This window comes from Vanessa cardui, chromosome 7 (genome assembly GCF_905220365.1).
Source record: "Vanessa cardui chromosome 7, ilVanCard2.1, whole genome shotgun sequence".
NCBI classification, from domain to species: Eukaryota; Metazoa; Arthropoda; class Insecta; order Lepidoptera; family Nymphalidae; genus Vanessa; species Vanessa cardui.
Genome location: NC_061129.1, coordinates 8797815 through 8811497, shown reverse-complemented (window position 1 = coordinate 8811497; position 13683 = coordinate 8797815). Strand labels below are relative to the sequence as shown.

The following is a 13683-nucleotide window of genomic DNA, read 5'->3' as shown; positions in this document are numbered from 1 at the left end:
AATCATCCGTGTAATTAATTGAAAGTAAAATGTTATGGAATTGTAATAACTTGAATTTGAACTTAAATTTTTTAAACAATTGAAATCTTGCATAAAATGCAATAAATGATCTAAAAATTGATTACTAAGACATTCAGTTAAGGGAAACGTTTTAAAATAAACAAATAAAATAAATCAAATATAACTATGATATGCGTGGTGTGGTAAATATTTAAATATTCCTTCAAAATATTTACCTTATTTAGTATTAACTTTGGTCTATTTATAACTACACTATTTTCATATACTATTTTAATTATCTAAATCATTAAAACTCTTCACATATTCTTTAATAAATCAAAAAAGCGGTTATGAATAGCCCAAATAGAAAACACATTTATTTCTTGTTAAAAAGGCAAATTCTTGTAAAAAGAATCGCCTTATATAAATAATCAGTAACAAGTAACAAATTTTTGGGTTAATAAAGTGAATTAGTAAAAGTTTCGTCTTCCCATTATCATGTGAGTTTGAAATGTGTGATTTAGGATGAACAGATAGACAATAAGGATGTGAACCATCGAACAAAATTCATGTGATGATGCAATTTATGCAAACATTAAGTATTAGGTGGCCCGACGTACTCCGGTGATGCTCATTCAGTTGTTATACTTACCAAACAATTCACTAGTATTTTTAAAATGCTTCTTTAATTATAATAATGATGATAAACCTATTTGATGAACTTAAAGTATCGTATATTTTGCGTTTTGATAGTTAATTTCAGTAGCAATCTTTGTTATCTAATTTATAAACATATTTAATTTAGTGTCTCTAGAGAAGATTTTTATGACGGATTGCTATTTGGATTATAGTAACGGTTTTCATTTGGTTTGTTACATAAAAATAAAGTTAGACTTAGACAACATTAATTATATGAATGGCTAAATGCAGTCATCAGCTGTTTGAAGACAACGTATTATATTACCAAAGCGTTTAATCATAGCTTTACCATAACTACTAACCGTAATTTACTTGACTCAAATTTAATCTTCAATCTTAGATGACAGATCTATTAAGTTAAATGTTCATTCATGACATTATAATAATATTCCAAAACGCTATTATTTGATAAATATCAAGACTACTCGTATTATAGAAATTACAATTTTTCGCTTTATAAACGTAATAAATAATATTCCCAGTAAAAATTATAATTTAAAGAAATGAAATGCCCTGTCAAATAAGTCGTATTTAGGAATTCTAATCCCAATTTTGTATAATTCTTTATTCTCTTCATTGCTAACATATCAATTAAACATGAATAATCCAAGCACTAGGAAATTAAAAATAAAATAACCTAAGTCATCTACTTTACGATCATTGTAATATCATGCTTACACATAACGTCGGAGACGAAGGAAAACTAGGACTTCCACTTGGGAGTCGTATTTTAGGACGGTAATGCATAATGCCTACATGCAAAATATAATGACACAGAGATTTATTAATTGACAGATTACCTACTATTAATAGAGTTTCATGACGACCTCAAAAATATTTATACCAACGACTTCGATGTTTACTTATATGATCGAGTCGCACAAAGAGTCACAAAGAGTCACAAAACGTCGCGAGTGATACAAATATTTTTGAATCGTCACAGAGTGACCCCATTCCACATAAGCAGTGAACCCACTAAATGCACGCTCGTGTATCTCAAAAAGACCGTGTGGTCGTGACAATGCAATTGCAATTCACGGACGCAAACCACCATGAGTGAGCAAATAATAACGATGGGAGGAGCGCGCCGCGTGCGGGGCTGCGTGCGGTGCCCGCCCGGACAGTTAGACACGCACCTTGCTTTAACGGACACCACTTTGGCACCCACGGGCAAATTCTCTCGAATGTAGATCGGTCCGTACACCGTGTGGTCCCACACGGGGGGATTGTTCGCGCGATCCACTACGTCTATCTGGACCTCCACGGTTCTGGACAAGGGCGGGAAGCCCTTGTCTTGAGCCATAGCCTCCAACTTGTAAGTTTCTCGCTATCGGGGAAAGAGTCGATGGAAACAGACAAAACCACGTCGTTAGTAGTGTTAAGGAGTGGAGGAGCGGCGGGCCGGTGAGCCCGCTGCGCCTTATACCAACCTGGCTTTCACACTGGTCACTACGGTACCCACTGTGACATTCTCTTTGATGTGAACGGGGCCATACGTGGTCATGTCCCAGATGGGGGGCTTATTGTTCCTGTCTACCACGTCTAATTCAACGTCCACGTCTGCGGAGGAGGGCGGGTCGCCTCTGTCGGAGGCGCGCACGCGCAGTCGATACCTGTCCCGCTACAGATACACGGGTCAGAGGTCAGCGGGGACAAAAAAAAATAAAACACAACTCAAATATAAACATATAAGTACTGATTGCTAATAAATAATTAAAACAAGTAAAAAAATAAATCGAATATAGACCACTTTCAGAGTTTAATTATTGAATCGCTAATTGCTCGAAATAAAGATCATCGAAGAAACATACATTCGTCGACCTCGCATCCACTAAGCAAAACTAAAACAGAGAAGATAGTTACTGATAGTCAACTAATATATCGAAATCCACTCACGACGATCGCTTCCACGCAGAGGCATCATTCGTGCTAACTTACAATACATTTGCTCGTAGCAGCCGATGTAAGAGGGTGCAAGAAAAGAAATTGGAAATAATACGTTTTCTGTATTATACATTTCCGGTCTGTACATTAGGGAAAAAAGATAAACTGTACATTATTTATACTTTTTACAATAAATTAACTAAACTAATTTAAAAAAATAAAGTAAATTAACAAAAAGCAGGCAAATGCATGCAGCTCTGCATACAAGACATGGCGGAAAGGTCAGGTTGTCATAAGAAGGTTTTAGTGACCTCGTAACGACTACAAAAAAACGACACTCATTGTAATGAATATATTACAAACGATGGACGTTACGATTGACTGTACAAATTTTGGGTTTGAGAACGTTGCCCCTTTCACAGAAGGAATAATGTCACAACTGGCCAGATGGCCAAATTGCCTCACGGGCAATCTGACCATCTCAGTTAAATACTAATACTTTATTTATACTAAGTAGTGGCACCCTGTAAAAAATCCATAATTATGATGATTATACTAATAAAATGGTATCATGTGTATGAGTTGTCGTCTTGGCGGCCGGAAGAGTCAGAGGCAGGGATCGAACCGCCCGACGTGGGATCTCTCCGTAAATAATATCAGAGATTAGTAACAAAACATGTACTTACATAATCGTAATACTGATAGGTATGTTCAAAAGCGTAAGCTTCTCAAAAATCAACCGATTAAATTACAATAAAATAAATTTCAAAACTAATCTGTGCGAAATATACAGAAGTGCTGTTACGGAAACTGTACATGTTTTAGAACTAAACATAGGTATCAACGGTGAAATATTTACAGCAGTATCACTTCAGTCATAAATATTATACACAAGTTCGTATTTATCATAAGATAGTCAATGCAAGACGGTGCTGCGGAAATAAATGTTAACGAAGGTTGGGTGCAGAGCCGGCGCCGGCGGCAACTGAAAGTAATCGTGCTGAAGAAGAACAAGCGCCGCGCCCCGCGCCGCGCCTGATGGACAACTACTCCTCCGGGCCTCCAGCTATGTACAGCAGCGACAATTTAGAGCTATTTACAGTCACAGGGTAACAGCTAGTGCCAATTCAGTCCTAGGGCCTGTAGGTAGCATTCATCCACCAAACTTTACAGTAAAGTTGATCCCTTTCATTCATCGTTCTCGCCATGTTTTCTCTCTCGTTATCGTTATTGCGTATCGATTTTGATACTTACGTCTAGAGGTTTCTTTAATACTATCCATCCCGATTCCGGTTGGATCTCAAAGTATTCTATATCGGCAGGGTTATATGGAGCGCTCAGAGTGTACACTATGGCGCCATTGTTATCGGCATCCTCGTCGGATGCCGATACCCTTAAGATATTTGTGCCTATACTGGCATCTTGTTTAACATTCTCCACATATTTCTGTAAGATAGTAGGATCATTAAGATGTGTTCTTTAGAAGAGTGGCTCGTGCATAAGCTGATACATGCAAGCTATAATTAATATTACGTTTCTATTTACAGGAACACTTACTTGTCTGTCGAATAGTGGTGGGTTATCGTTAACGTCCGTTATCTCAACTGTGAACGAACAAACGCCTTCCAACGACGGCTCGCCCTGATCGGTAGCTTTAACGGTTACCGATACAAACTTTCCATCGTCACCTTCTCTGTCGAATACCTTGTTCGTCGAAACTTCCCCAGTTTCTTCGTCGACGGTAAACTTGGTACCTTTCTGATTCGGTTGTTGGACAATAGAATACTTAACCTGACCGTTAACTCCTTTGTCTTCATCCGTAGCATGAACTTTTATGACTGGACTCCCGTTGGGAGCCCCTTCTTCTACTTTTGGGAAATACGTGGGACAGTCTTTAAATATCGGTTTGTTGTCATTAACATCGGTAATGAATACTACGACTACAGCAGTCGACGTGTGTATAGTGGCGTCTCCATTAACGCAGCAGGCGCCATCGTCTAATGCGGTAACATTGAGTTCATATTTATCTCGATCTAAGGATATAGCTTTGTTATGCAATCTTATTACACCAGTGATTTCCTCGATGACGAATTGGCCCGAACTTGTACCCCCACCAACGAATCCGAAGCGGACATTATCACCGTCTTTATCTGAGGCTACAACAGTCGTAACTAAAGTATTGGGGCCCGCATTTTCATCAACATTTGGCGTGTATACTTGTTGAGAAAATTTTGGTTCCTCGTCATTCTTATTTTTGGTATAAACTCTGACGGTCGCAGTTCCAGTTTTCGCCGGCTCGCCTTTGTCCTTGGCGGTGACGACGAATTCATAGTAGGCGTTGTTGTTGTCAGCATCTAACTGTTTGTTGTTTGTGATAATGCCGTTGGAGTCGACGCTAAAGTGATCATCTGTAAATATGAAAAATAAAAAGAAGTTATATATTTTTCTTTATGTACTGAAATTAACAATAACTTGTGTTTGAGTTGTAATAATGAAAAAATGATTTCCTTAGAGTGTGTTTGCAATTGTAATTTAAAAAAGATATTATTGTTGCAAATATATTAAACAGAATATTGCTATGTAGCAGTTGAATATGCGAAAAGACTGGCACGTAAAAATATGGGCTTGCAGTATGCCTGTTAATTCATATACTTGATAAAAATAATAGTTATATGGTATTTTGTAGTTATTTCATATGGTTCCTACTAAATTGTTTTATGGTTATAAATATCGTAAAACTTAAAATATATTTGAAAACTATAGGTATAATTTAATGGCTAAATTTGACCACCAATAAGCCAGTGTTATAAGTCAAAAATATATTTAATTTAAAAACATTAACATAACTAGCATTAATTATTTCATTAATTATCTTATTTAAGTTCAAAAGTAATTTCAGATTAAATTCAAAACGAACGAATTTTTCTCACATTACATCTTATTTATTTATAAAGTGTCGAAATGAAAAGTATAGTTTTAAATCGATTCCATATATTTTAACATTACTAAAAATAGAAGTCGCTTTAAATCTTATTATTCTTATCAAATGATATACATTTGAATTTGTGCGTATGATACGTAAAGGACACATTGCTGATATAATTACCTGAAACTAAATATTCGATCTCTGCATTCTTCCCGGAGTCAGCGTCCATGGCTTTAACCTTGAGGATGCTGGTGCCGAGCGGAATGTCTTCGTCTACGTTGTGCGCCTGGTAGTCTGGCAGCTCGAACTTTGGCGCGTTATCGTTGACATCTGTCACTCGTATCGTGAGCTGGAATTGTTTGCGAGTTCATATATTAAAAAAAGTAAATACTTTTAATAAAATTGGAGTGTCTGTTTGTTATATTAAAATAGCCCTTTTTACGCAATGTATATGTATATATACACGGTACAATACCAAAACAACATTTTTTACAATTTTTGTCTGTTTGTTGCGGCTAATGTCTGGAACGGTTGGACCGATTTTGACGAGACTTTCACTGGCAGGTAACTGATGGATTAACTTAGGCATCAATGTATTTTTTTTTTTGATAAATTCAAACGCGTACAAGGTCGCGGGCACAGCTAGTATAAAAATATATTGTAACCTTTAATAAACAGGTGACACGTATTTCAATATATTATAATATATTATATTATTAAAGTAGTTTTATAAAAAAATAATAATATTCTATGAAAAAATTATTTTAGCTATTTCGAATATAGAGCTAAACATAATTAATTATATATATAAATTTAAACTAAGGGTTAACTTAATTTGTTATCAAGAAAATGTCTCGTCTGAAGTATGTAGAAGTCTTCCAACTTTAAAGGTAATATTTGTTACGAATTCTTCATTTAAATTTAATAAGCAAATAATTAACTAACTACTCATATCAATAGAATTCAAATTTGTATAGACTTTAGCGTATAGTGAGATGTTACAATGTATAATTTTACAAATAAACATCTTACCTCAACAGAAGTAGAGAAACCGCCGGAGTCTTCAGTTGCCGTTACGACCAAGGAGTACACATGAGGTTGACGTAAGTCTTCGAAATCCAATTCCTTAGCCAGCTTCACTATTCCAGATGTCGGTCCGATGTTGAAGGTCCCAGCCCCCTGGCCTTGCGCTTTCAAAGTGTAACGAATCTCTCGATCCGCAAACGATTTGGCCTTTACGGATATGATACTGAAAATAAATATAAAAATTCATAAAGTATTTTATTTCCATAGAACAGACAAGCGGGACTACTGCCAAATTGTCGGCATTGTTGAAAGTGGAAACAATTATAACAATGGTGTTAATCCAATAAAATTATTATTTTTTGCGTAGATTACACTTTTTTAAAGATTTTTTTTTTATTAAATGCGAAATAAATCAAGATAGACTTCTGAAATGACTGATTAACGCCTTCACACGGGTCTATTATCTAGAATCTGCTAAACAGCTACGTATAATATTGTCGTTTGGTGGCTAAAAAATGATTAATATAAGTTAAATAATAAATGTAAGATACATCATCATTATATCTTTAACATTTAGAAATATCAAGCTTCCGGTGAGAATTGCATGGCGCTAATAAATAAACAGTTTAACTTAAGAATCGGTATTGATATACGTAGATGTTTTACATCAAGAAAATGGGATACAGCTTTACTACAACCATGAAATTTGATACTATATACACGAAATTTAATAACTAGCCATTAGATGGCGCTCACCTACTTAATTGTTTGGTCGCCGTCATAATAGGTATACATTTTAAGAGAACAGACAGTCTGACAATAGATTCATGCAAATAAAATGCATTATAAAAAATGTCGGCCATTAACGGCGTTAAAATTAAAAATATTGTGTACATAAACAGGAATTACATATTGCAAAGACCTAAAGTATGACTAAATTGGACCGCGGTCGAATGTAAATGCTAGTAGACAAGAATTGAAATAAAAATTAATGAATGAATTTTAATTGAAACGTAATTTATTTGACAAGAAATTTAAATATATGACCGTAAAATACAAACTGTAATGAACATTTGAAAGCTTTGTTCACACAGTAATTAACTTTCTAAGAAAATAAAATAAATAAACACGCGTATATACGATGATGTACACGTTTTATGGTCAATTAACTCAATTGATGAACTCGCCGCATAGTACAATGAACAAAAAGAAATTCACGTATAATTTGTCACATTTCGTATGAATGATGAACGCAATTGAATAGTTAACGAGGGAAAATTTATTGAACGTATGATCGAACAGAATCCATTATACGTGAAAAACACTGAAGCTTTATATTTGTCGGTAAATAGAAGGAGTAATTTAAAAATGGAATATGGCGTGTATCTCAAAGAAATCATCAAGTTTTTGATCCTGACTGATTCTCTCGCGTTTTTTAAAAAGAAATTCACTACAGAACTCAATATCAAAATGCGATATCGACAATAATAATAATCATAACAAAGTTACGCATTTTAAAACAGCGTATCGCATAACATCATATTTCATGAAAGAAATATCAAGTGAGTTCTTGCAGAAAAGCACTGTGGCCGTTTATTTATTTTTACAATTAATTTGACAAGGTGCTTCATTTTCATGCAATAAGGGAAAAAAATATACTTAAAATCATTGCATAAACATTAATTAATTCAACAATTACAACTAAATAACATATAAACGTGAGAGAAGTTACCTATTTCTTTATGGTTAAGTATAGTAGTTGTTTTGAATATAAATAAGCGTAAAGCTTATGGTAGGAGTGAGTACAACAATAGTCAATAACCCAGGTTTGTAATACACATTTTTAATATGTTATCTTACAGTGAAACTGTTGTCAATTAAAAATAAAATGATATCCTACGCACGCGTGTATGTGTCGTACATACAGACATTTATTTTATGTTATTATTATTTATTTTTTGTAACTTGCATGTCGTAGTAATTAAAAAGAAGTTAGTAGTTTAACATAGTTATCTAGTTCAGGAGCTAATGTAGTCCACATTGTACTGTGAGTAATTGGTTTTTACAATATTTTTTTATTATTATTATATGTCAACTGAAACATTGATCTAGTGGCTAACTTTTCAGGGTCAGGCAAAGCAGTTATATTTTTCTGTCAATACTTGTAAGTAAGTAATTGTCAATCAGCATATAAAGCCGTTGATCTTGTTCCTGAAATTTCGGTGCTCGCGTGCGTTTCCCGTGCGTCTCATCTAATTAATTATGATAAGGATTGCACATACTAGAAAACTATAATATCTACTGGTCAAAGTGCTAACTAGTAAGTGTAACTCAGAAGTTCAGAATGGCTATCGTGACCGAAAACAATCAGGGGGAAGTCATCGTCATGATTACATTAAGTAAGATATAAGATTTTAAATGAACATGTATATTTTTATATCGATATTTCGACATTATCTACCAATGTCTTGTTCACGAGACTCCAACGGATAAAAATAAAAAAACATGGTTAATATCCCGTAGTTAATAACTGTAATACATTAAGATATTTTTTGAATCATAATAATTTATATATGATGTAAATAAGACGACTTACTCTGAATCTTTCTTCTGATTCTCAGCAATTTCTGCCTCGTAGCTCGGCAAGTAGAATTGCGGGGCCCGTTTCCCGCCGACTATACTAAGCCTTTCTTCAGGAGTTGACTGGAACCTTCTTTCATCTACACGACCACTCTGGAATTTGTTTAAAAACATTTAGCTTTTAGCCTGATTGAATTGTAATTTTCTTTAATAATATGTTAATCAAAGATATTTATAAATATATGTATTAAAGATTTAAATTAAATTGTAGAAAGGCGTAAGGCGTAAATTAATGATATATACAATATATTTGATGAAATTAATAGAATTATTTCGCAATCACAACAATGTTGTCTTATTCAAATTATTGTTATATGGAAAAGAAAGTCAGTACGAGGTAAATAACCAAGAACATTTGATAAATTATTTTGAATAAGACGCAATAAAAAATATGCTAATTCAATTCCATTGCTTCCCAAGATATAAGATGCTAAAATTTAAAAATAACGGTATAACAACATCTTATTCATTCAATATTTTACTTGGTGGTAGGGCTTTATGCAAGCCCACCTGGGTAGGTACCACCCACTCATTAGATATTCTACCGCTAAACAACAGTACACAGTATTGTTGTGTTCCGGTTTGAAGGGTGAGTGAGCCAGTGTAACTACAGGCACAAGGGACATAGCATCTTAGTTCCCAAGTTGGTGGCGTATTGACGATGTAAGTAATAGTTAATATTTCTTACAGCGTCATTGTCTATGGGTGATGGTGACTACTTACCATCAGGTGGCACATATGCTCGTCCGCCAACCTATTCCATAAAAAACGACCCGTCTTCAAACAGTGCTATGTATTTATCAATAAAGAAAATAATATGGTATATATTATAACTTATAAGAATTGAGAAATAATATAATTACCTGATCTTCGGCCTTGACGTAGAGTACATATTCCATATCCAGCTGGAAAGGATCAGTCCCACGGGTGCGGACCACGCCCGAACGTTCGTCAACCTCAAATCTTCCGCCGGTCCTATCTCTGACTATGAAGTAATGTATATTGTGGTCAGTATCAGGATCTCGGGCTTGGAGAGTGAAGACTGGCGTATTGGGAGCCGCGTTGAGCTGTACCACGGTTTGCATCGGCAAGGGACGATTGATGAAGTAAGGAGGTTCGTCGTTGACATCTTTCACGTGAATAATTACTCGCTGATTATCGGTGTCTGTGAAATTTACCAAAACACAAAAAGTTACTAAATGACATTAGCCTAACTTAAATAATATTCGTCATTTATACATGTTATTCCGTACTTATTATTAGATCTACTGGTGAATCGAATTATAGCTTGTATTTTTTGGTTAAAAAAAGTTGACAATACTTTAGTTAGCTTGCAACATTATAAAATATTTACGAATATATGATAAACAAAATTAGAGCAGTTGCTATTTTTCGCTATCGCGAGCCAACTGCCCGACCTCGTGTGTCCTAGTTTATAATTTAATTCTTACTTTGTTGCAAATTTCTCTTAGTTATCCTTATTGTATACGACAGAATCTCATTTAAGATCTCTGGATTGTAACAGAATATTTCTTTTCAATATTCTATTTCGTTGAATGATATTGAATTTAAACCTGAGTTTTCAGTTCGCATAATGTGTCAAGCTCCGGTATATAGATCTCGTTAGGTAAGATTCAATTATCGATAAAACCATCAACGAAATGCGATAATGAGGCTAATGAACAATGAAACAGAATCACATTTCATCAAATCGATTGCTGTTTCAAAACAGTATTGAACATAGAGTTTGTATACTTACATTTGAGAGCCACTGTTGGATAAGCATGAAAATAAAGAAGAAATACATTAATTAATATAAACTATATACACATATATTGTCCCAATTTTGTAATGTCATAGCAACAGCATAAATATATAGTTTGCCGAGATGACACAGTGACGTCAACGTCGCGAGGGTGTACCCGCCAACGCGCAATGGAGCAACGTGGTGAAATAAACTAATTTCCTCAAAAGCAGAGGTCTTTGAAGTCTGACATTTACATGTTACTTTACTTTTTAACCGACTACTAAAAAAGAAGGTTATCAGTTTGACACGTGTGTATGTAATATAGTAAGAATTTTATTATATTTGAGTATGATGATCCATTTAGGCAAGCACGTGTGCTTAATTTCGTAAGTGTATGTTTGTATGTTTGTTGACGAATTTGTCGAAAACTATAATTCGTATTGGGATGAGCAATGAAATAAACAAAGAAATCGCCACCGTATAAATACAAAGAGCTTAGAAATATCAAATCAATATAATTAAACATTATTCAAGTAGACTTAACCAGCACTTCTGCATCAAATCAGAGCCGAACTAAATAAATAAACATACCAAACGGTTCCAAGAAAGTTACTCTTTTCTAATATTTGAAGTACACTTGGGATATATTGTTGATCCAAAATTTAGGAATAAGTTACAAGTCACCAACAAGACAATCATGTGCCCTTTGTCCTGTGGGATTTACTTATACATATCCGTAATAAATCCGACGTTTGGTGTAATCCTATTCATCGGATTCAGTTTCAGGGGTTATTTCACACACAACTGAACACAATAACCCTATTATGTTTCCTTATCCTTAAAGGGAATATAATAAATACACATATTGAAACTTTGAGAAAAACGCGAAAATATTGACGCATAATTACAAAAAAAGACAGTATAATATAATGTACTGTATTACACTATTAGTGTTGTAAACTGTGTTCTAAAACAAATATGTTCGGTTACACGTACGGCCAATTTGAAAATCGTGTAAAAAGATGTATTAAGGTAGGTATATATATCATGTATTACAGTATTGTTTTGAATATATTATATGGCAAAGAAGTATTATGCCACGCACAGCTTATGATGGCATAAAAGAGCCTTACGCCGCTGGCAGTCACGGCATACTCTTATAGAAAAACATTCCTATTTTCAATTTAAAATTTTAATATTACAACTTTCTTTAAAAACAAGCAACTTTATGCGATAAGTATAAGAACAAATAAAAGTTTGAATTTGTTGCTTTTGAATTCGAAACACTACTCAATACTTTGGCTTAAAGACAAGTCCGTATATAGCAAAGTTACTTCAATGATCTTCGAGCGCATCCCGGCGAAGGTACTGCCAAACCCGTAATAATGCCAACTTTTATTTTATACGAAATAAAGTATTCCGTGCCAACTGTTTTTCGGCAACAACAAAACTACTGTTGTCGTTATTAGATATACAATACAATTATCACGAAATTATTATTATATCACAAAAAAACTAATTAAAATATTATCACCGTCATTAATTTAAAAATATAAGGGTTTTTAGAGACATTACGTTTTTTTCGTAATTCGAATCTAAACTATAATTGGTTGTTCAATTTACTTGTCCATGAATAAATCACATACCTTTCCTTTTTTTATATTTCTTTGTAATTGGTATATGTTAACATGCCCTGTGTAAATTTATCATCAGTTATAACTTTAATTACAATTTGTCGAATATTTCATGTAATAAGTACAATAGTTAAGTAGGCATTTATTTGTAATTATTTAATAAATTTCAGATTACAGATAACAGAAAGATATAAAAAACCTTGCTATTAACATACTTATGTATTGGCATGCTGTATCACTTGGTGATACGGCTCTTTCTACAAGTCAATCTGGGTAGAAATACGCGCTCACCATATATTCTACCACGAGGTAACTATACCTAGTACTGTTCCGACTATGTGAGCTAGCGTTTTTTGTAAGGGACAAATAAGAATATTTTGTTTATACGGCACCAACGTCTATTTGTTCTGTTGACCTATACTACCTATGCTATAACATATCAACAATTAATTGTACAATATTTGATGCTACGCATTCCTGACTATACTAGTGTATAGTAAGAAAGTACTTCACAAAAGCCTTATTTATAAGAAACGAATAATAATGGAAACCTAATCCAGTGGCTAAACTATTTCCTCCAGAGAATATTGCTAGATAACACGTCTCGTAATATTTTCATTCGTAGATGTATTTCCTCGCTATATTTTCCTTCGCAACGATGAATTGTAATAACAAGAAACATTAAATTTATGTACCGTGTATTTCTTTTCTTTAAAGCATAAAATACATTTATGTGTATATTATATATTAAAGTCAATTAAAATAATAAATTGAAAAACCAAACGTTAACATTTAAATTGTACCACGAGTACAACAGACTACATGATCACGCTGTACAATTCCCACAGCTGGGCTTCTTTACCACGATCCTCCCAGTGTAGATTAGTCATATCACATGTTACAGTATTTAGTTCAATTTAGACACATGCAGGTTTCCTCACAGCGTATTCCATCACCGCCGAGTAAGATATGAATTATAAACATATATGCACGTGAAAATTCATTGGTAGTTTGCCTGGGTTTGAATCCACAATCATAGGTTAAGATGTACGCGTTCTAACCACTGGGCCATCTGGGCTCTTTTAAATTATACGCTTTACAACAATGATGTCTCGAAATATTCTCAT

General features: G+C 34.0%; 2 protein-coding genes across 3 annotated transcripts in view; both read right to left on the bottom strand.

The window, feature by feature from the left end:
* LOC124530838 (neural-cadherin-like) overlaps window positions 1-2306 on the bottom strand; it is a 261718-nt gene extending 259412 nt beyond the window's left edge. Inside the window, exon 1 of one of the 2 annotated variants that reach the window (XM_047105166.1) lies at window positions 2130-2306. In XM_047105166.1, coding sequence (XP_046961122.1) covers window positions 2130-2203 — 74 coding nt within the window. In that variant the 5' untranslated portion in view covers window positions 2204-2306. The other variant, XM_047105165.1, reaches the window with a different exon arrangement.
* Window positions 2307-3067: 761 nt separating this feature from the next.
* Window positions 3068-13683, bottom strand: part of LOC124530840 (neural-cadherin-like) — a 55996-nt gene continuing 45380 nt past the window's right edge. Inside the window, exons 3-9 of the mRNA XM_047105170.1 lie at window positions 10935-10946; window positions 10039-10340; window positions 9132-9268; window positions 6542-6758; window positions 5690-5858; window positions 4141-4991; window positions 3068-4029 (exon numbers count right to left, since the gene is read on the bottom strand). Coding sequence (XP_046961126.1) covers window positions 3811-4029; window positions 4141-4991; window positions 5690-5858; window positions 6542-6758; window positions 9132-9268; window positions 10039-10340; window positions 10935-10946 — 1907 coding nt within the window. The 3' untranslated portion in view covers window positions 3068-3810. The remainder of the gene's footprint in view (window positions 4030-4140; window positions 4992-5689; window positions 5859-6541; window positions 6759-9131; window positions 9269-10038; window positions 10341-10934; window positions 10947-13683) is intronic.